This window comes from Pelecanus crispus, chromosome 5, assembly GCF_030463565.1.
Source record: "Pelecanus crispus isolate bPelCri1 chromosome 5, bPelCri1.pri, whole genome shotgun sequence".
NCBI classification, from domain to species: domain Eukaryota; kingdom Metazoa; phylum Chordata; class Aves; order Pelecaniformes; family Pelecanidae; genus Pelecanus; species Pelecanus crispus.
This window is the reverse complement of record NC_134647.1, coordinates 31,597,999-31,621,835: the sequence shown is the minus strand read 5'-3', so window position 1 is coordinate 31,621,835 and position 23,837 is coordinate 31,597,999. Positions and strand designations below refer to the sequence as shown.

Below are 23,837 nucleotides of genomic sequence, written 5' to 3'. Positions count from 1 at the left end.
CCCATGCTTGTCTTCCAATTAAGTTTACAGATTTCATCATGGACATCAAAGTATTTAGGGATTCATCCAAACTGTTTTACATGTATAACAGGGAACTGATTTTACAGATGCTCTATACATTCTCTATCCTCAGTTGTAGGCCAAATAATAGAAATCTAAAAGTCAGATAATCCTTTTACCATTGTGCCAACAGAGAAGAAAAATCCCCGAAAATAATCTCTTCCTTAGTGACTTAGCCTTTTTTTAATAAGAAAAGCAACACCAACACATAACAAATCAAACTAGTGACACTATTTATATATACAAATGTAATGCACTCACCCTGATCATACCAAATCTGATTCTGAAATTTATAGCATAAAAGACAGGTTCATAGTATTTTAGGAGGCATAAATTCTTAACATTTTGTTTGTTTGTTTTACATAACTAGGAGAATCTACAAAAGTAAATAGATCAAGCCTGTTACGAAAGCAAATCAAGAGAAGTATGTCCAAGCCAGAGATTTATATCCAAAGCCCTCTAAATTGAAATATATAGGACCATCTCTTCTCAATCACATCCAATCTTACTGGTATGCTCTACGTTGTACATTTATACTGATTTACAGTTCCAGTTTACATGAGAACTTATCAATGAAAACAATGTAGTATTTCAACTTAGAAGGGGGGCGGGGAATAAAAAAAACTTGCATACAACTCATAAATGCTGCCCATAAAACTGTGAAAACTGTTTAATAAGCATATAAAAATTAGGTAAATTAAAGAAAAAGTGGAGTAAGTAAACAAAAGAGTCTATTGGTTGCTTAAGTAATGGCCATGTTAAATTGGTAAATCATTCATTCAACCAGTTTTGAAAAAGAAAAGAAATTATTCTTTCATAAGCCCACAGCTGTACCATCTCCTTAAACCTCTTCTATTAGCCTGTACAAGTCTTTACATGTTTGTATGAAACAGCACCAAGGAGAAAGTGTGCATATTGATTCACAGAAGGTAGCTGGTTTCCTTCTGAATCAGCATCAATCCAATGCTATGTCTTAATAGCAGGGATACTGTGATACCCATGAATGACTGGTATTAAAGTGACAGCCTGACCATACAATTTCAGTAAGAATCCAGGTATTTTTTCAGAACACAAAGCAGTTGCTTAGTACCTGACCATATTCTAGTGTGGGTGATTACCTTCTGCACCCATTTTCCCTGCAGTTCCAAAGGGAGTGTGACTCTTTGCACAACAGCGTGCTATCCCAGAGTACTGTGCTTCCATTGCTGCATTTTTAGCAGCACAAAATATTACTGGTTTGCAAATGCTTTGAAATCCATTGAACTGGGAGTTATATATGATGTGTCTAATTTCATCACATATGGAGGTGGCTTTTGTCTAGTTCAGCTGATAAAGTAGTCCAAAATTTTGTATTTTAGGCCTTTAAGAGAGCAGCTTCACCTACAATACTAGCACCTCAGACTAAGTTGCTTCACGGAAGTTGCTGGTTTATACCAAGGGAATCACAACATCCAGTTTACAGGGACAAGGCATTACTTAAAATTTACTGAAGATTATACAACAATGGGAAGTACACAACTTTCACACACCTGTACAATATTATCCTATGAATGAACGCAGAGTGATAGAGCAAGACGCAAACCAATGGTCTGTTACCAGTGAATGCCTACTGCGGCCAATACAAAGCTGTTTTGTCTGTCCTCATACCAGCAGCAGTATAAAAAGCACGGTCCCGTAAACACCTATACACATACTGAACTCGAGACCATGCTACTGCCAAGCCCTTTTCCCAACGGTGCCAACATCCCCCCCGCCCCAATTAGTCGGAAGCCATTTTGTGCGTAACCGCCGCCCAAAGGCGCCGCCCGGCGGTTGCACGCGGGACGAGACGTCTCTTCCGTCACAGCCCCGCCGCCATCTTGTGGGACCTGGGCGGGGTTGTTTGCGCAGTTTCACCTCCTGAAGTAGACTATAAAGCAGAACGAAAAGCATACTCCTTCCCTCGCCTCACCCCAAAATACTTAACGGCCGGATTCACGATAAAATCCTAAGGGTTAGCGAACGTGGCTCGACAGATATATAATGATGATAAGGCGGCTAAAGCCAGTTCCTTCGTCCCTCAGCGAGGGGAGATCTCCGGCTTGAACAGCGTTGCTGTCTAGGCGCAGAGGCGGTTCAGGTCTCTCTAACAGCCATGAGAGCTACGAGCGAAAAGCGCTGTGCATGTCTGACTGATAGGAAAGAGAAACGACACTGGAAACCACACCCGGTGCTGGGGAGACTGAGGGTAGGCGGGTACCGCCCCCTTCTCCTCCCTGCTCCCAATGCCGGACCTGGCCCCGCTGCTGTAGATGAGACCTCCCCGGCGCGTTTGGTGCGTTATACCTTTACCTCTTGCCTTCCCTCACGCCTCTCTTCCCATCCTGCGCTTTCAGTATAGGCGCCTCAACACACCGTGCTCCGGGATCGGGTCCTCCTCCCTGTTTAGGCCCGGTCCTCACCGGGGGGGAAGGGCTTGAGCCCAGTGCGGAGAGCCGCAGCGCCCGGCGCAAGCAGGGCCTGAGTCAGACCTTGCTCGTGAGGTAAACCGAAACCCGTCGCTGCCCGTCCGCCTGAAACTTTTTTTATCTTGCAGAGCGGAGTTTCCTCTCGCTTCATTTTTCAAGTGTAATTTAAAATGACGTAGTTAGAAAGCTGCACGATCTGTCAAACTCCCTACGGTAAAACCAGGTTTAGTTTGGTTTTTTTGATTAGGAGGACTGGGGTGTTAAACTAGTGCATCTCTAAATGGAAATTAACGTGGTCACTGCTAGTTTACACCGAGAACAGAGTATTTCAGCCTAATACAGTAATGAGAAACGTGAAAGTTTTTGCGGGATTTCCCTGTTTTCCTTAAGTATCTCGTACCAAATCGTCTTACAGGAAAACATGAAAGTTGTGGAGCATGCTCCAAAAAATTCAATGCTTTGAAAAACGCAAGAGGATAGAGACTCAAAATGCAGTTAACCTTTCTGTGGTTTCACCACCTCTATAAACAACGCAGAGCGGAGGAAGCATAAAATGTAGCTAGTGCCTTCTGTAGCAAAGTAACCTCCTACTCTCTCCCTGTAGCGTAGGGGCTTCCACATGAGCTCATCTTGTGAAACAAAGGTCATTTTCCAAAGGAGAACTACGCCCACTGATGTTACATCCTGTTTTTGTTGCTGTAGAGATGGTTGTGAAATGTTCAAGAAATAAATGCTGTCAGAAATGACACTCTAATTGTAGACCTTGTTTAGAGTGTGAAATATTTCCCTGCTTCTCTTGAAAGACCTTCCTTCTTAATATAAGGCCTGATGTGTTGACTTATCGTTAATACAGGACACTTCTCTTTGCCTTGGTAATCACATTGGTGTCGTATATTGTGCAGCATTTCTGTTGTAATCATGGGAACAAGGGTTTCATGCATGGTATTAAACAGCAAAGAGTAAAATTGCTTGAGCCTTGTACACACATACCAGCCTCTACTTGTTAAGGCCAGCAGGGAGTTACTGGAGCCTTGTGTGTCTTTGTGTGTGAGCTTTTAGCATGTTATCTCCTGCTCCTCGGGAAAAGAAAAAAAATCTGGCCCTGATTTTGGTTGTATTCTGTATGGACTGGGGGCAGTGTGAAATAGTTCAAAAATTGGAGTATAATTAACTTTATTAGCTTCGTAGAAGCTAGTGAACATATAGAGTTTTCTTCTGTCTGTTTTAGTGTGGAATGGAAATGATTTGTGGTCTGAGGAGTAAATATGCTTGGTAATATCCTCAGGTGTTTACCTTAAAAAATTTCTTGTTGTGAACCTTGTTTAGAGTTTAATACCCAGGGTCACAAGTCAGCACAGACTTAGACAAATATGCCTGCGACAAAGGTGCAGGTGTGAGAAATTCATCAGCTTTAAAAGCTTTAAAACTTTGTTCAGGAAAGTCTGAAAGTTAAGTAAACCCAGAAACTTGTATTTAAGTGCACTTTGGTACTATCACCTTGAGATGTGTTTTCTCTCAGATGTCTTCTGAGGACAAGAGGACAGATGAGTCACTTTAGAGTCAGTGATTTTCCTTCCAGAAACCCTAAGACTATTTTCCAGAAGAGTCCTCCCTCTGTGAAAATTTGGGGTGATAGTGAACCAAACCAGCCAGACTTAGAGAAAACTTTCCCCTCACCCGTCATTTTCCCTCAGTGTGCCAGGGGTTTTCCTGGTTCTGTGAATACAAGAAGAGATTTTGTTGTTGTTCCATGTGTAGGCCTGCCCCTTTCATTCACTGTTACTGACATGATCTTGCAGTATCCTTTTATCTGTCAGTGGTGGTGGTCGTGTTAGACTTCAGCTGTTTGGAATGATTCTGGATTTCTTGTAAATCGGGAATATAAATGAGAATGTGTAGTACTTTAGGTTTCCTTTTTGAACCATCTTCCTGCTCCATAAGCTTTGCATTGAAATCTTTACTCAATATATGAAACATTGAACTGAAAAGGAAAATCTTGTGTGTTTTCTTGCAGCAATATTGGCAAATTACACATGAATGTGAACACACAAACTATTTGGGCAGCTTTATCTCTGATGACTATGAACTTTTTTCTTTCCTCTTGAGAAGATAAGCTGTTTTTCCTCTCCTCTTTGTAAAGAATTTACATTCAATAACTGTTCTCGTTGCAGGGCACAGGTAATCCAAATAGAAAGCCAGGCTGCTGGGTTTTACATTGTCATTGCTTTTCTTTTTCTTTAATTGTTACAGCTATGATAACTGTATCTGTGACATTTGCAAAAGTCATATGGGATGGAAGGGTGAAGCATGATGCCCTTCATCTCGCGTCATGAAGTGGATCTGGCTCAGATGTATGCAGATGGAATGTATCGGACAGACTTGCATATGGGTAAGAGAGTTTCGGCACTGGAAGTATTGATCAGCGTTTTTTTATAATGAGCATGTGATTTATCGTATGTAAAGAAAGTTCACAAAAATAAATAATACATATGTGGGTTTTTTTAAAAGCAGATTATTTTTAACATATAAATAGTAATTTTGCATGTCTGAAATTCTAACTCTGAGAAATTCCCCACCACCACACACACATGCACACACGTTTTTTTAACTAGTTTTGAAAGATTAGATAAAAATCAACTAGAGTAGTTTTTTTTAAAAAAGTTTGAGATTTCTGAAAATGGCCAAAAGTTGTTAAATTCCCATCTTCCTTTAGAGTGAGTCATAAATATGACTTCCTCAAGCTCTTTTTCAGAAGTCCCAGCTGTATGTACCTGGGAGATGCTTTCATATGAGAGTGTTTTGTGCCTCCCCCGTCTTGACTGCATTATGTCATGATAACAGTCTTTGTCTTTCTGTAGAAAGACATTTCTCAGAAATGTTTGATGCTTAACTGAAAATAAGAAGTTAGGAATAAATATGCTTTTGCTCTGATAGAAAACTGTACAAAACACATTCCAGTGCATGAGGGGTTGCTCTGCTTATCAGAGGCCTGAAAATTTTCCCAACCTGTCCTTCCACCCCAGCTGTACAGGTGATAGCATTGCAGGTCCATGTGTGAAATAGAACAGGTTCAAAAGTACAGATATTTGTGTCTACCCAGTTTGGTTTTGTTGGAAACAAAAGTTTTCAGCTTGCTATATTAAAAATACTGTGGTCCTGGGTATTTGAAAGGGGTAGCTTCTACTGATGTTTCATTTCTGTTTGTGAGTTTTTTTGCTGTTTGCACTGTTTACATTAGTGTTAAATGTTGTTGCACTTCTTAGAGCAAACAGTGCGTTTAATTCTCCCAAGTCCATAAATGGTGTGATGTGATATGGGAAAACACTGTGTTTGTGCCTGTGTGCCTGTCCCTTTTGGGTTCTGAAGAACAGAACTCTCTCAGAGGTGATAGGTGTTGCTTTTTTCTGGTTGTGTGCCGTAGCAGGAGTACTATAATTGTGCATTTTCGCTAGGTATTTAGCACAGTCTGTGTAGAATGCGGACAGGAGGCTGTGATGGGCTAAGCAGCGTTATCTGCAGCCTTGTTAACTGTCAGCTGCAGTTGAATGCTCTGTGCTTCTGAAAATGAGCCAAAGTGGCCTCAGTGCTGTTTTGAGGACTCTTGCGTATACATTAAGTCTCATTTACACTGTGGTATGGAGGTGCAGGAGTACTTAAGCTGAGTAATGCTTGGGTCTTCTGATGTGCTGCTCTTCCTTACCTCCCACTTCTGTTGCATTTCTGAAGGTTGGGACCTTGAGGTCATAGCAGCTACTTGTGTTATATTTCCCTAGTGATCCAGATCTTGCTATCAGCAAGATTAACAGTGCCTTTTTTTTTTTTTTAAATACTGATGACTTGCTGTTGTGACTGTCAGCGACAGCGTTGAAGGAGAAAGCCACTGCAGTCTTTGACTACATAGAAAATACGGCTCACTGAGATAGATGTAGGTAAAGGAGACTTTGCCCTAGGAACTTGAATTCAATATACTCTTCTAGTGGGCAGTGGAACCCAATCCATGGGTTTAATCAAATCCAACTATTACTCCTTTTCTGAGGAAAGTCAGGTGGATGTATACAGCTGTTTTTCATTTAAACAGCATTGGAATGAAAAAAAACAAAAAGCTTATAGGTGAGTTTATCTCATCTCCTTAATGCATGGACACAATATGTGACAGTGTTGATTGTGACTTCTAGAATGCGTAACAAAAGGCTGAAAATGCTTTTAAAAATATTATCCAGGTGCCAGAATCTTTCAGTGTATTAGGTTTTGAAGTTGAATTGGCTTTTGCTTTTCAGAATGGTTTAAACAACTATGCAGTATAGTGACTGAACTCCTTGTAAGAGCTGAGATTTGTCTTCAGATTGTTCATTTCACCTTTGTCCATGTAGTTAATGGGGATCAGAGAATGTTAGAATTTCCATAGTTGGTGGCAGCAGAAATTGAGCATAGCACTCTACTTACTTTGTTAATCACAAGGGTGGGTTTTTTTCTAGGTTTGAATTTTTATTTCAGTTTTCAGCATGGTGAATCATGACTATCACATGAAAAAGGCAGTCTCTGGCTTATCTGTACATTCAGAGTTAACCAATTTGCTATTTAAGGTTGGAATCTTTTCTTTGTGTGATTCTTCGATTTTTTTGAGCATGGAGGGGATGTTTGGGGAATCTTTAAAACCCCAGTAACTCATTCAGATTGGAATCACTTTAAATGATACTAGTAAGTAAGAAAATCCACACATTCCTGAATTTATAGATAACTAATGTTTTAAAATATTACATATTGTGAATATTTCCTTTATTTTGACTTCATTTAAGGCAAAGTGCGTGCCTAATAGCAGTGGTTTTATGGGGGGCAGGGTGTCATTCTTTTGTCTACAATGTGTGGTTACTCTACCTCTTAGCTCCCAAAACTCTTCCTGAAAAATGCCTTGAGACTTTTAGGGGAGAAAAGGTGGTGGTGAGCAGCGGGGTGGAAGGGTTACTGAGAAGAGATCAGAGCTTTAGACTTAAATTGCTGTGGAGCTTAGCTCTTATTTCCAGAAATACTTGAAATATCACTTATCAGCAAGCTGATGACTTTTGTTTCACTTCCTATGGAATTTACAGACTCGTGTTAAGGTAATTTTACTTTAAAAAGAACTTCCATTTTTTCTGATTAGTATGATCTACCAAGTACTTTTTGTTCTGTAATGAACAGCTGGGAGAACCCCTTGAGAACAGGAAGACTGTGTAGACTATGTTGGTATTTTAGTTCTAAGTGAAATACGTCAGATAGGAGAGTTAACTGTGAACTTGTGCAGCAGATCACTGATTTAGTACTTTTTAATTCTTTCCCACAGAGCTGCTTAATGTAAAAATGCATCTAGTTGAGAATGAACACCAGAGAAGTGCTGTGGTAGATAGGGGCTTCATGTCATGCTGGCTTCCTGTTTAAAAAACAGTAGGCTGGCAGTTTTAAAGGGGCAGCGACAAAGTAATGACCAGGTGCCAAGTGCCAGCTGTCCTTATTCACCAGATTGAACAAGAGTTGGATAAAGAAGAAGAAGAGATGATGGTTTTCCTATGCCGAGACCTTGCTCCTGACTTGGCCACTGCCAACCTTAGAGAGCTCTTGGTGTCTTTGAATGAGAGGGAAAAATTGTCTTTTTTTGGCTTGTCTGAGCTGTTGTACAGAGTTAAGAGGTTTGACTTGCTGAGGAGGATCTTGAAGACTGAGAAAGCAACAGTGGAAGCTAACCTTGCCAGGGGTGTCAGAATTGTTCCTGATTACAGGTAATATATTTATTTCAGATTTCAAGGCTACTCTGTTTTGTTCGAAGGGGGGAGGGGTTGTGGCTTTGGTTTTTGTTTTTTTTTAAATCTGTCTTGAAGGTAAAAGAGCAGAAAAGGGCTCATAGCTAGAATTACAGCGAAAAGAATATGTCAAGTTTAGTCCCTAAAATAAGCCTTTGTAGCTTCTTACAAGTCAAGGCATTAGAAGCATCTATCTTTAAGGAGTTTGTGTATGTTAATCAATAAAACCAGTGAAGTTTGTACAGTTCTAGATCAGCAGACAGAAATGATGCTTTAGAGGAACATTGTTAGAGATACTTTCTTTTCTAGTTCGCTTTGGGCACATAGCCTTGGACCTGTCTCTTGCTACTTTTTACTCTGTAGTTTAAGATGATTAAATTAAGAAGTTCCAGTTATTTTCTTTGAGGGACTTCAGAAAGAAATACATGTACTCATAAGGAAGATTTTCCTGTGTTAACTTTCCCCTGAAATAAAAACCCTGTAACTACTAGGTAAAAAAGTTAAAGATGTGTTTTGTTGTCTCATTCTCTTACTTCATGTCTATTGAAATATTAAGAAGATTTCTGTTTTCCTAGCAGTGGCTATTACACAGTCAGTCTGACTAACACAGGTGTAGGTATTTTGTAATTGGATCTTGGAGCAGGGTAGGCTTTTTTCCTGTTGTTTAATTGGAATGGTACATTAAGACTGGAACATGTGAGAAGTTGGATGAGTTGGGCAAGGGTGGGATCTTGCTGAAAGCTAATCCTTTAGAAATGTCTCAACTTTATTTCAGGGTACTAATGGTAGAGATTAATGAGAATCTGGAAAAAGAAGAAGTGAGATCTCTTGTTTTTCTACTCAGAGATTATGCACCTCGTATGAAAATGGCAAAAGATAAGGTAATGTCTTTCTGCTGGTTGTCTCTTCTGGAGCAATGAGAGATTAAAGTAAAAGGCAAGTAGCTAGACAGCAAAGGAGGGGAGACAGTACTGCAAGGGGTAGTGAGGCAGGAGTAGACAAGTCAGGAAGTAGAGAAGGAGTAGTGACTTCTATTTCATTTTTGGTTTTTAATTCAAGGAAAGAAGCATGAGAAACAGTGAGAGGGAACAGTGAAGACTTGCTGTAGTGAATGGTGTTAGCATGAACCTCACAGGCAGAAGGCAAAAAAAAAATTCTTTCTTCAGTATTAGTGATCTGAAAGTTCATAGACGAAAGATCTCAAACCAATAATCATACGAAATGTATCTTGAATTACAAGGTCACTTTTAATGTTTGTGCTCCGCTTCACTTACAAAAGAACAGTTTAATTAGGTCTCTTAGGTGCATTTGCATTCTGTGTATTTGTTTTAAATACTCTGAGAAAGCAGAGATTCAGTAGAGACGGTTCAGAAAACTTGACCACTGTGCAAGATTTCTGTCTTCTTTGAGTTTTTTTCTTTTTCTCTGTTTAACCAAAGAAGGAGAGAGGCCCTGCAAATTTCCCAAAGTTTTTCTTACCTCTTGCTTTGTGGCATGTGAGGTGACATACCAAGTGTCTGGCTTTGTAGGAACAAGGAAATGCAAAACTGTTTCCTCAAAACCTTTGGTTTGTTTTTAAGAAGATCACTTCCTAGTTTTCATTACTCCTATGATAACACCAAAAATTCTTACATCTTCCAGATAATTTTCCTAGTATTTCAGAAGGTAATGTCCCTAGTTGTTGAATGTACAACCTTTATGACCTCCCCACATTATTTTCTGGGTTGTTTTGTTTACTTACTGATAGAGGACAAATTACTGATATGACAATTTGTTTTTCTGTTGCTATTCTAGAGTTTTCTAGCTCTTGTGATTGACCTGGAGAAGCTAAATTTGGTGGCTCCTAATCAACTGGATTTGATAGAAAAATGTTTTCAAAATATTCACAGGATAGACATGATTAAGAAGATTCAGAAGTACAAACACGAAGGTAAGATGCTATTTTTGCACTGGTTACTCTTGATAGCAAGGATCAGATGTGCTCTTACTGAAGACAAAATTACGAGTAACAAGTCAGTATTTGCATGCTTCACAGATTTAGGCTTTTAAAACAGTAGATACATGATGGTGTATTTCTCTGTGTGTTTCTGTTAAATTTTCAGCTTTACTGTCCTCCGTTCATTCTCATCCAGTATATGTAAATGCACTTCAGGCATCTCTCCCTAATCTCAGTCTGATTGATCCTCCTTATAATTCAGGGGTAAGTATAAAATGAAACAGACAGATCCTTTATTTCTAAATATCACCAGACATTGAAAAGGGGTTCATCTTTGCAGAACCTAAGGAATTGCTAGTAACTAAAATATTACTTGGTTTATTTCTCTTGTTCCTGTTTTTTGCTGGGTTTAGGGTCTGATTTAAATCTTCTGACTGAGAAAGATCCCCTTTAAAGAGCTTCTGTGAATGTTTGGCTGTTAGTTGGACATACAAAATCTGTATCTTGAGTTTTTTCTACTCTGGGGAGTGAAAAGTTTTGCTTTGGTTGTTCTTTGCAAAACATATTACTCTTTGTACTTCTGGACTTTGCAGGGAAAGTAGCTTTTTAACTTAGGAAGCTGAAGAGTATGGCTTTTTAAGGAGAGCTTTTCAGATTTTTTTTGGTGTTTTGTTTTAATCTCATTTTAACAAAGATATCTCAGTATGTTAAGTCATCAAATCGTATTGCATGCAGTATTCTTATATTTGGGTTAGGTCTGATATAGTAGTAGTTTGACCTTTATTAAAGCCTTTAGCCATGCTAAATTAATTTGATGAGATTATTTGTCATGTATTCAGTAAATATTTATGCATAAGGCTTACATACAAGACACCAGTGATGCAGTTTGTCTTCACTAACAAAGCCACAACAGCTTTGTTTTCCAGACTACTAATGGGAAAGAGTTTGCATTGACTTTCCATGTTATCATAATATTGTCATAATTTCCTTTCTAATTCAGTGAAAGTTCCTGCTGCTCTACAGGAAACAAAATTCACATCTTCAGTTTTTTTGTTTGTTTTACTATTTTAGGGATTAAGCTTTTCTTTGCTGTTCATGGCAAACTGGTAATTTTTTTTCTGAGGAAGGGGTTTGGGTTTTTTGTGGTTTTGGTAGGGTTTTTCTTGTTATTTTGTAATTCTAATTAGCTGATAGGTGTGAATCTAAAATATGTAATCATTTTATTGAGAAAGAAAAATACTATCGTGTTATATTTTGGAACACATGATTATTAATTCTTGAAGGAGAGAGGGGAAAATATACCTTTTTCTTCATTTTAGATCCAGAATGTGAACAAAGAAAAAACGCAAAATGGACAAAGTCTTATTCTGGGTAAGAGCATTTTATCTGAGTTTTGATAATCTTAAAGAGCCAAAAGATGCATTTCATTGTATCACAAGGACTGTTATTTGATAGTTGTATTTATGGCTAATGCAGTTGCTATCACCAGGAGCAGGGTATTTGGTACCTCTGAAAACTGAGCCTTGCCTTATTGTTTGCTCTTGTATTTGCCTTGCTTGTGCTGCCAGATCTTAACACTTTATTGAAATTGTTTTGGGCTTCCACTGTCACAACTTTTTAACTGAATAAGTAGTTTATTAATAAAATCATGGAAAAGGTTGACTAGCCAGCTCTGGAGGCTCATGTAGTGCAGCTGTGTCTATTAAGTCTTGAGTAGGAAGTTTTTGTGTCTGTTCAGTAGTGGACTCTCCACCAGGCCAGCCAGGAAGTTGTCCAGTGAGTACCAGGTTCCTCTTTAACTGATTTGGTCTCAAAGAAATGTCACTGGTACCTACATACTGAGGTTACTTCTGCATGTTTTTAACTTCAGCGGAACCAGTCCACATGTCCATTCAGGAATCGGGACAAGTGTCACATAAGGTATGTGCTTGTGCATATGTATGCATGTAAATATAATAAAAACCTCTGCAGGTTATTTACCTTAGTTTTCTTTGTGTTTCATTTTGAGATTTCCTTTAATTGCATGCAAACAGAAGGATGTGTACATCCATATCTTCTTCAGCCATAAACAGGTTCTTTGAATTTCTTTTGCAGAACATATTTTTAATATAAAATGGAAGCAGCAGTGCACAAAATACATGTATTTATGGTGTGCACACAGAACTTGTATATTTGTTAGTGGAGGCTGGGTCAGAACCTGTTGGAAGTCAGACCTCTTGCCATCTGAATTAGAAATGCCAGGGCTTCTTTGCATGCAGTCAATTTTGTTCTTTATTCTCTTCTCACCCCTTGCTCTACAGGTAGAAGACAGACATGCTTTGGGTATTAATGATAAGAATGGACTACTGCTATTTTCACCAGCTCCCCTGTAGGCCGGGAACCAGGGAGTTACCTATAGCAAATTGATTGTAATCTTTTTAAAGGGGAGAGGAATTGTGATAGAGTTATGACAGATTATTTAGGAACAAGGAGCTTGTTCCACTAAATAAGGAAATAAATGTTGTTCTGATAAGCAGTGCCTGCTTGCATACCTGAAGAACACAAAAGTTCTCTGCATTTATTCTGTTGTCCAATATGAAGCTTATAGCTCCTAACATCTCACTAGCAGTTACGCTTAAGGAAATTAATTTGGAAGTATAGAATGATCATTGCTGTCATAGTCCAGGTCTTTAAAAAGCCCCTCCACCCTGTACAGGTTTGGGGTTGGGTTTTTTTTGATTTTTTGGGGGGTGGCAGAGGGGGTTGGTGGTGGTGGTTTGGGTTTTTTTTACATTTGAACATCTGTCCAGAGTTAAGGTTCAGTCTCAAACTTGCTTCTCTCATTTCTGGTATAGTCTTAGTCTTTGTTTAAGGATCATTATGGTAGTAAGATTGCATAACACAAGGACACAAAAATTAAGCCTGTACTAGAAATGGAAAAAAAAATCATTAGTCCATGTCTCGTGATTTTTTGGTTTTGTTGTGTAGATCAGACATGTTCCATCCCAGTAGACAGACTTCTGCTAGCGACTCTATGGAAGAACAACAGACTGTAATTGAATAGATCTGAGGTGGTTAAATTTGAGAAAAGAATCAAGTCTGTAAGTTGAGGGAGTGACATATTAACTTAGTATTTGTCCTTCATGTTCCTCAGGTGTTTGACGATCAGTACAGAATGCAAAGTCAGCCTTTAGGAATATGCCTGATAATAGACTGCATTGGAAATGACACAGGTAAGTCTCTGGAATTGGAAGTTCTTTATCTTGTTAATCTCGGATAATTAGAACAATTTAGTATGAAGAATATGATGTACATTTACCAGCCAGACTAGGGTAATGTCCTAGTCAGCTAGTCTATCAATTCTAGTAAGTTTTCTAAAGCAGAGAATTGGAAGGCCCAACCCGAGGTTGCGGCTAACTGTCCTAACTATTGCAGACAATGTTTGTTTGGTTTTTGGCACAGAATCTCTGAATGAAAGAACTTACAGAGGGATAGACTGAATTTTGGGAGGGAGAAGAAGGATGTTCAGAGACCAATAGGATAGTTAAGCTACAGTCATACAGCAAGTTATTGGCAGAGATCGTAAAGACAGTGCTTCCCACCAGTTAACAAAACCAAAACCAAAGCTGTTGCAGATTTGAAGCATAATCATAATGGACACCACAGATTTTAAATAGCTGAAGGCACATGGTCCTTTATTAATAATGCGCCTAGGCTTCTGTTACATCTTGCAGTTTAACTGAAACCATCACCATAGCTTTATAGGGAAAGGAATTTTTCTTCCTTCCCTCTTGGTTAGTTAAAAAAAACCCAAAACCCAAACCAAACAGAGAACAATTTGCATGTAGAATTCAAGGTAGTCAGTGCCATGGTCAAAATGTGGGGTTTTCCTGATTGCCTTTGTAGAATCCAAAAATTTGGCTCTTGTATAAGCAAAAAAAAAAAAACCAACCCACTCTAATCATTGGAACACATGAGGCTAAAAATAAAAATAAAGAGAGTAATTACAGTCAGTTCTGTAATAGGTTAGGAGATGTAGGGGAAGAAGAGGGTTTGTGGGCATATCTTTTTTCTTTCTCATAACTAGTGGTCCAGCAGATGGACCAACTTAGAATTATTGATGTAGTTGTTGAAGAACACTGGATACAGAGCACAGACACAGAAAGTAAAATTTTGATGTCTGCTTGACAGTATTTTAGGTAAATGATATAAGACACTTAGTTTGCCATTAGGGTGACCGGAACTAGAACTGATTCACAATCCTGCCATGCATAGAGAAGAGGGACAAGGAAGGAACTTAATTCAGTTACACGCAACTAGGAAGCATCCTGGGGGTCTAATTTTGGTCTGTCCTACCAAGTTCATCAATGACCTCTGGCCAAAGTAAAAAAAAAAAAAAACCCAACAAGGATGCAATTGCTGGATGTAGAAATTGTTCAATCTAAAGCACTTCTTCACTTCCACCTCTCAAAAAAAAAAAAAAAAAAAAAAAAACCAACTGTCTTTGCTCTAAGAGGAGAATAAAACAAGGACAGCCTGCCAAGGACTGAAAGACTTGCGGGCGCAGGGGGCGGCTGTTGGGATTAAACATTCTACTCTGTCCTGTTGCCTGCTTCTTTACTTTCCTGTTCTTCTCTCTTTCATGGTAGCTTTAGAGAACAAATGACCCTTCTGATGCAAGAAACTTACTATGCAGCCTTAATCTGGAAGGTAGCATGATAGTCTGCTCCAGTACCAAAATAATTACTTGGAGTTTTGTTTCTTCAAAGCAAATGCAAAAAGGATTGCTAGAGAATTTCAGCGTGGAGAACTAAAGAAAACATGAGGTGTGAAAACAGCTTCGTGTCCTGGTTTTGGCTGGGATAGAGTTAATTTTCTTCCTAGTAGCTGGCGTAGTGCTGTGTTTTGGATTTCGTTTTAGAGAATGATGTTGATAATACACTGATGTTTTAGTTGTTGCTAAGTAGTGCTTAAAATAGTCAAGGACTTTTTCAGCTTCCCATGCTCTGCCAGGTGCACAAGAAACTGGGAGGGGGCACAGCCAAGAAAGCTGACCCAAACTGTCCGAAGGGATATTCCATACCATAGGCCAATCACGCTCAGTATATAAACTGGGGGGGCAATTGGCCCAGGGGCGGAGAACTGCTACTCTGGAACTGACTGGGTATCGGTCAGCAGGTGGTGAGCAATTGCATTGTGCATCACTTATTTTCTATATTCTTTTTTATTATTACTACTTTCTCTTCCTCTGCTGTCCTATTAAACTGCCTTTATCTCAACCCACGGGTTTTATTTCCCCCCCCCAATTCTCTCCCCCATCCCACTGGTGGGGGGAGGGTGAGCAAGCAGCTGCATGTTGCTTAGTTGCTGACTGGGGTTAAACCACAACACCTTGTTTACAAAAAAACCACACCTCTCTAAATTTCATTGTCTCTAATGGGATATGAGCATGTGCTGACCTTTTATTGAACAAGAGTGTTTTACTATGTCAGGTCTGAGGTTTTTAACTGAAACAGTAAGTATAAAAGCAGGTAAGGCACGTACACTAGAGAAAACAGGAAGTAAAGAAGGAATTGCTGTGTTAGTTCATAGTCACAGATACATAAATTTAGATCTGTTCTTCCCTAGAAGGCATGGGTCTTTTGCACAGACAATATACTGTGCAGACCCCTCTGTCATAGTAATTGCTACTAAATGCAAAGATGTGCACAAATCCCCCCCCACCAATGCACGTGCTCTTCATGAGCTCATATGGTGATTTCAGTACTTGTACAAGAACAGAAAGTGTAAATGTGAGAGAGAAAGTCTGGTGACTGGAAAGGACAAAAATGGGTTACATGTTCAGCATCTGGCATGTCAGTTGCACCTGCAAATCATGGCTCTGCTGTTGTGCCAAAACCACCCAAAGCAAGTCTTAGCGTGCCTCAGTCTCCATGCATGTCTGCATTGGTTGCAGAAGCAATTAAATCATGTGTATGTCTCAGATGTTTAATGTCATCAGTGCATCATCAGCATTTTAACATGACAGAAAGCAAGACTTTCACTGAAAGACATTACTGTGCTAGTGAGATTCAGGAGAGGCAGAACATACGGCATTGCTCAAAGGAGTTTGTTAGAGAGGCATTCGCTACTCCTCTAGAGTTGTTGTACCACACTACTTCTGAAGTCTGAACATACCAAAGAGAAGATGGCAGGGAGAATGTTAGGAATTGTATCTGTGACGTGCATTAGAGTCTGTAGCTATCCCAAGATTTAATTGGAGGAAGCTGAACCAATAATAGATACTGTAGGATCAAGGATTGCAACAATTGAAAATGCCCAGTGTAAACAATGTGAATTCATCAGATGCTGATAAAATTCAAACTGAAATGCACCTTGCTGTTTTGTGAATAGAGTCTTGCTTTTTTGTAAATCGCTCCTTTTGACTTTTCCATTTGGAAGTCAGTTTTTATCCTTATGTTGTAAACAACAAAGGGGAGAAAAGGGTAATTTTTTTTTATGCAGAGTGGAAATGCTCAAAAGTCAGTGGAGGTTTGCTGGGAGATGATTACTGTTGAAGAAACAGATGTTTTCTGATCTCAGGTTGCAGCATGTAATACTCTGTTTTGTCTTGCCTTAAAGTAAAATTTCTGTATCCAAAGCTGACCACATATAATTTCTGATTTGTTGTTAAACTAAGGTATCAGCTCTAAGTTTGTTTGATTTAATTTTTTTTAATCGTGACACTTAGAGTGTGTGTATAGTCTAAGGTGATGCCAAATTTTGTGTCTTTGTGTGTATGTGTACATGCTGGTGAGAGAAGTAAATTATAGGAAAAGCACTCTCATGGCTATAACTTTCGTTTTGCATTATGTACTACTGCCCTCTAATGGATGAAGTGCTTCATCGTGTATATGACTGGTAAACAGTATTAATGCTGAATCTTCCACCTGAATTTTGCGAGCGTGTTTTATTGCCTAAAATGGGGGGGGGGGATTGTCCTTTCTATTTCCAAATTAAAAAGTGTCTGGAAAGTTTTTGAATTATTTTACAAAATTTAATCAAACCAACAGAACCAGAATGCAGCTCTGTAGTCCCTGTTTATCACCTCACTGTAGTAGCGAGTTTGTATCTACCCTGTATTTTGCTGAGGAAAGTTATGAGTTCTGTTCCCTGTTTTCACTACGGCCTTTTTGAGAAGAACAGTGTAGTAGTAGAACTCCTGCTTTGCTGCCCGTTACCTCTGAAATAGCCTCTGCTAATTAGGCATTATTAAACTTTTGAAGTCAAGGAACAGTCTAACTTCCTGTGTCTATAAGGCATTTTACATAAACATGGCACTTGATATTTCCTGTCATATCAGAAACTGTGCATAGGCAATGTATATGTGGTTTATACTAAAGATAGGGTGCTACAGGTATGAGTCATAGTACCAGCTTGTGGTTCTCCGAATACTTAAAAAATACCTGTGGTTTTAACCATGTATCTGGTTTCATTCCCACATTAATAAACATCCAAAGTAGTCACTCAGAGCATAGCACATTTTCCTGCAGCACAGGTTAATGCAAATACAATAGAGTTAAATCTTGATTGTTGCCTATCTATAGTTTTAATTTCTAACACATTTGAAAGGGTTCATTGTTCAGCGTTTTCTTCCTCCCTGAAAATGCCATTCTGTCACAGTTAAGACTGCAGTGTCCATTCTCCCCCTGGAACTCATCACTTAAAGTCCATTTTATGTAATAGGAAGCATAAATGACTGCAGTAGGTTCCTTTTTGACTGATGAAAAGGAGTCTCTGTGTTTCCTATGCAGTTCTATATATCTATAATAACCATTCAGAGTAATTTTGACAAGTTAAAAGATGAAACAGACTTCCCATGCTATCCAGATCACTCCTTACCATTTCAAGAATGTTCTGTGTGAAGCATTTTCTAATGTTTTCTCTTGCCTGGTATTTTAAGTCCTAGAAACTTGGGATACTGGCTTTAAATAGAAGTGTGCAAGTGTCTGCAATTTGGAACAGATCATGTGCCAAATAATAGTGCCTTTGCTGTCATGAAGTACATAACTTGTATTAAAGACAATATGCATATAGCACTATAAGTATGTAGTGTACTGTGATCAACATCAAATACTCCCGATTTTTTAATTATTGTGATGAAGTAGACATCTTATTTCCAATAGAGAAATACTATAAATACTGTAATTCAAGATAGTTGAGATTGAGCCTTGATGTGCTGTGATTTAATTACATCTTGTTTTTTTCAGATGTGTTGGAAGAGACCTTCAGAGGCTTAGGCTATGATGTTCGTTGTCACAGATATTTAAATATGAACACCATGAATCAAACATTGCTTGAAGTTGCAAGGTTGCAGAAGCACAGAAATTGTGACAGCTTCATTTGCATATTGGTCAGCCGTGGAAGTCCTCAGAGCATCTTTTGTACAGACCATACCTTTTCTGGATTCCCTTTGGAACAAATAAAGAAATACTTTACAGGAGACTCGTGTCCTGAACTCCTAGGAAAACCAAAGCTTTTTTTTATTCAGAGCTACATTGTGCCAGAAAATGAGCAAGAATATACTAGTCTGTTGGAAGTAGATGGGAATGATGAGAAAATAATTGCTAACGCAAAAATCCCTTCGAAAGTCACTATCCCCCAAGTAGCAGACATCTTTTGGAGTCAGTGCAAAGTGGATGTCTCTACACTAGAAAAATCTCCCAGTTCATCCTCATATTACCTGCGTTGTCTGGCTGAGCTACTCCGCAATCCTCATAAAAGGTAAATAAAATAACCCTTTTCCTATGACAGCCAGCTGTCTTAGAGAAAGAGAAGCCTTAAGTTTCATCCCATCTGGTCCTGAAAACTGTCTTCATGCTGAGTCATAGGTTAAAAGACAAATATACCCAATCCTGGAACAATGGCACCAGAAGGTAGTCCAAAGTAGGAGTGAAGTTCCTGATTCTGGAGAGTAAAATTAGAGTGTGTTATGGCACTGGGGCTTGCAGAGTGGGAAGGGAAGACCCTGTCGTGGGTAATGTACGCCAGTGCTTTAGACAGGATTGGAAATCTTCCTTCTCGAAGATAACAAGGCACACACCAGGCTTCTGTCAAATTGGAGATTACCTTTTCTCATTAAGAAGGGCTCTGCTTGCAAATATAAAAAGTCAGCGCCTAAGTTCGGGGAAAAGGCAGTTGAGAGGGAAGGATTTTGTCCTTTCTTTAGATCTAATTAACCCTCCGCTCAGGGAGCCGCTAGATTGCTAATTTGTAATCTTGAATTTAAACTATCAGAAAACTTTAGTCTATCTAAAGAGATTATCAAAAGGAATTTGAGCGAAAATCAGATATGTTTGGATATATAACTTACCAAAAAAGGTTTTCTTTGTACAATTGATCTACCAGGGAGCTAGCAACTGTTTTTCAAGGTAGTTGCAGGGTTAACATTTAGTACCTTTTTACAAACCCTAAAACCTTGTAATGAAATCACAGATCATCATGTCAGCATAACCAATGTCACAACAGTGATTTGGGTTATAACAGATTTGTCTCCAAAATGCATATTCAGCCTTAGGTTTTAGAGGTGTAACCTCTGGAAACTTTCTCCTTGCTGAGTCTAAAGTTGTCTTCTCTCTTGTGGATTCTTAAATGGTGTTTTGCTTCATTCTCTAATAGAAAGCTTTTACTTTTGTTGCTGCAGGAAACTCTCTATATTAGATATCCATACGGAACTGAACAGAAAAGTCTATGAATGGAATAAGACCACTGACCCAAGCCAACAATACTCAATTCTGCTCCAGCACACGCTGAGGAAGAAACTTTTTCTTTCTCCCACTTAACTGCATTTGGAAGGGACATGTCTCAAGTGGCTAACAAGAAACACTTACTATGATCCACACAGTTTCACGCACACTTTTACTTTATGCATTGTTACTGCATGTGTATCTAAAGTGCCTATTGCTTCCAAACCCAGGGATTTAGAAGCATTTTGGTGTGTTAAGGCACTAGATTTTATATTTTCATACAGAAAGAAGGTTCTGAAAGCTTGGATGAGAATGGCAGCTGTCATATAGCACTGCAACAGATCTTACAACCAAGTACAACAGGTAAACAGGGTGGAAAGAGCTCTGAACTGTATAGTGGTTGGATTTTCCAGGGTTTTGTGGGTTTATTGATTGTTTTTTAGCATACCTACTAGCAGTGCACTGATCTAGGTTCTTCTGTTGATGTTTAAAACAAATAGAAGCCAGTGCAAACCATTGAAATTCAGAGTGCTTTCCCCAACACGTAATAATGGAAAAAGTGTCAGGAAAGAATGCCTGCCCAGCAATGCCAGTTCTTCATTAACAGGTTCTGGCTTGCATGCCTCCACAGACTAGCAAAACAGGAGGAGAGAGATGGTCTTTTAAATAATTTGGATTCCATCTGCCTGCTGCATTAGAGATTGTGATTCACCCAAAACCCTGTGTTGTCAGTACTGTCCACAACACACAAGGGTTATATGTTAATAAGTGAGACAGTCTGACATGTTTTGGGCTAACTATGTTTTCTGTTGATGCAAAAATGAGTCTACATGTGCCAGAGCTTTACAGTATTCTACGACACAGTTAAAAAAATGTGGCATAGTTGTATAAGTACACTTTATCATATTTGAACCTAAATGTCATGTAGCAGCTACTGGCTCTTAAGACTGGATTAAATTAAACACCCCACCCTCACTGCTTTTGCTTATGAAAAATTGTGCTTATGAAAATTTTGCTTATGAAAATGTCTTTATTAATTGATTGCTGCACACACACACACCCCCGCCCCGTTTGGTCCTTTTCTTCTGAAAAAGACAGGAGTGAAAATTGCCCTAAATACAGCAATTTTTCTGCAGTGGAGCAGATGCCTAACATGAAGAGTTCAGTTAACCTGCTTGTTATATAACAGTATAAGCTGGATGAGTTGTATTGAAATTTATTGTCACTGAATTTATGGCATTCTCTTCCCTCCTAAAGTAGGCCACTTGCAGACTGCTAATACTCCTAATACAGGCTCCTGTCCAGGAAAAAATTGCAAGGCCTTGGCGTGCCTTGCTTGGTTTCTGGTATAGTCACACCATGCATCCTTTTGGCATGTGTTTCATGCAAGCAGAAAGGAAAGGGGTTTTTGCTAATACAGGGTATGCTAGTTCCTTGAGCAAATATACTGCAAAAAGATTTTTTTGCTAACATAGCTGCATTTGATTTGAGCAAAAAGCTGGTGTGCTTACATATATAATTTCACCAACAATGCTTTTCATTGTAGACCAAGTCTAACAGGAAGCTAGCCTATTGATACTATACATTGTATACTATCAGTATATATTATTATCAATATACTAATTAGGAGGGTTTGGCCAGTAAACTTACTCTGGTAGCAGTTGACTTTTTTTATTCCTTGATATTATGTTGTACTTCTTAGCTGTTGGCTTGACATAATTTTTATTAACTTTTTTTTTGAAACCAGGCTTCTTAGGTTTCATTCAGGAAAAAAAGCAAATGAGTTCTCAAGTAGCTTCTATAATTGAAAGTAAAAATCACTTTTATTTGGCAAAGAGTAGATATCAAAGTCTAAAAAGTGCTGAGGAGTCCTTCCTTGTTATGTGATGTAGACCCAGTCTCTTCCTGGCTTAAGAGGTTCCTAAACTGCTGATTGATGAGGATCATGAAGAGTATACCAAGAGGAGAAATCCACTGAATGAGTTTTACCTTATAGTCTTTATTCATATAAAATGTTAAGATTAAAATATGTATTTATTTATAGTAATGTACCATTTTGTATAATATAAAAAAGTACATTTTATATCATTGTGATTAAATCTTCACTCGTTATCTTTTTTTTAATTTTGTATTAAGTTTTATTTGCATGTTAACTTCAGAAAGTTACATACACGGTTGTGATGAGAAGTTTTTGCACAATTTAGGAAAATAATTCACCTGTATTGCAAGCGTATGCATTCCATACTTTTCTCTTTCCACTTCATAAGCTATAGTGTCCTCTTCAATAAAAGTATATGAAAACTTTTTAATAGCTTTGAATTGGGAAATGCAACCCGAAATTCCATGTTATAAATTATGGGTACGTGTTATTTGTGTTACTGTAATTTTATGTAGGCACAGGCATAAGAGGGAAAATACAAAATATTTTGCAGAATTCAGACATTCTCTGAAAGCTTGTTCTCTGTGAGTGTTAAAGTAAAAATACTAAATCAAATTTCATAATGTTATAGGTGTGGAAATAAAATGCATTGTAGCAGGGCAGGGAGAGGGGACAGGTCTTCCTTTCAGCTTACTGTTTTCTAAGAAAGGGCCTATTGAACTGGTCCTTTTCTTAAACTAGTGCCATATTGCTTCTGGCTTTAAAAATACTTTGCATCTTAAAATTACGTTCATATGCATTCCACACACTCAAGTAGAGAACTTGCTGCATTGCATCAACAGAAGGGTCTGTATTATATGTGATTGGTGATAAAAATAGCATTCATTTCTAACTCTGAATATTTAATAAGTGACTATCTTACAGTAAAATAAAGCACAAGTGTAATTTTGGAATTCTACCTTGCTCATGTTTCATGGGGTAAGAGAAGGACTATAAAATGACAGATTTGGAATCTTAGGAGTTACTTCCTGTAGTGTCTGGTAAATTAAGCAAATGGTGTGAAATAAATAAGTTTTCTGTGGTTCTAGAAATAAGATGTGATTCCTAGTTATCATATATATGTATGTGATGTTAATAAATGTGATTTCTTTCACAAATTAACTTCACTTTTTCCCATTTCCCTTACTAGCTTTTGCATGTGATGAGCACTTCTGCTGCCTTATAGACAACAAAAAGCAGGGAGAATGGAACCAAGAGGAGGCAGAGAGATGAGGGAAAGAAATACGGAAATTTCAAGCAGGAACAAGAAGGGGAATGGTAGGGAGAACCAAGAGAAGAACAAGTAGGGAAAAGAAGATTTGGAGGAGAAATACAGCATCAATATTGGAAGGAGAAAGAAGAAAACAGGAGAAAAGGGAGAAGGGAAGTAAGAATAATAGTGGCTATCCTTACAGGATATAACGATGTGGTGGGTTTTTGTGGGTTGGTTGGTTTGGGGTTTTTTTGAGTGATGCTAAATACAATTATTTACTTAAAATATTAGCAATAGGGTATATTCTGTTTCTGATAGTTTTGTGATAATGTAGGTTTGGTTTGGAGGTTATGAAGTGTACATGTTCACCTTAGTGCAGGACACAGTAAGTAAAGTCCTTGTCCCCTTAAGAAATTATGAAGAAACGCTGTTTTGAAAACTATAGAGGCTCCTGTAAATAACTCTTGCAGTGAAAAATGGAGTCTCTTTGTGTCTGGCTGCTTGGGTCATAAGGGATCACAGCCCTCTGATGACCAAAGAGTTGTGGGGACGTGTCATGTATTGTGCAGCATTCATGGATGTCAGATACTGATTTTCTACACTGATGTCTTGACCCTCAGTAGATTCTTAAACCATGGCAGTGCTCACTCTGTAATCATTCATCTAAGCAGTATTTATTGCCTTGACACCTCTTTCAAGAGTGGCATGTGGGTAGATTGATTCCCTGTACTTGCTGCATAGTGAAAAGTAGCACTGAAGTCAGTATTTATTAACATGCAGGAATT

At 38.5% G+C, this 23,837-nt stretch overlaps 1 protein-coding gene across 2 annotated transcripts; it reads left to right on the top strand.

The window, feature by feature from the left end:
• The first annotated feature begins 1,849 nt into the window (after positions 1–1,849).
• On the top strand, positions 1,850–22,226 carry CFLAR (CASP8 and FADD like apoptosis regulator). 2 transcript variants are annotated; one of them, XM_009480758.2, is made up of 11 exons: positions 1,850–2,374; positions 4,758–4,896; positions 7,828–8,260; positions 9,057–9,162; positions 10,076–10,211; positions 10,384–10,481; positions 11,537–11,588; positions 12,088–12,137; positions 13,351–13,429; positions 18,446–18,959; positions 19,879–22,226. In XM_009480758.2, exons 3-11 carry the CDS (start codon positions 7,965–7,967, stop codon positions 20,015–20,017), a joined length of 1,470 nt encoding a protein of 489 aa, XP_009479033.1. In that variant the 5' UTR covers positions 1,850–2,374; positions 4,758–4,896; positions 7,828–7,964; the 3' UTR covers positions 20,018–22,226. The 2 variants fall into 2 exon arrangements, with proteins under 2 accessions (XP_009479033.1, XP_075567665.1); XM_075711550.1 differs by lacking the exon at positions 1,850–2,374 and adding an exon at positions 2,563–2,582.
• The last annotated feature ends 1,611 nt before the right edge of the window (positions 22,227–23,837 follow it).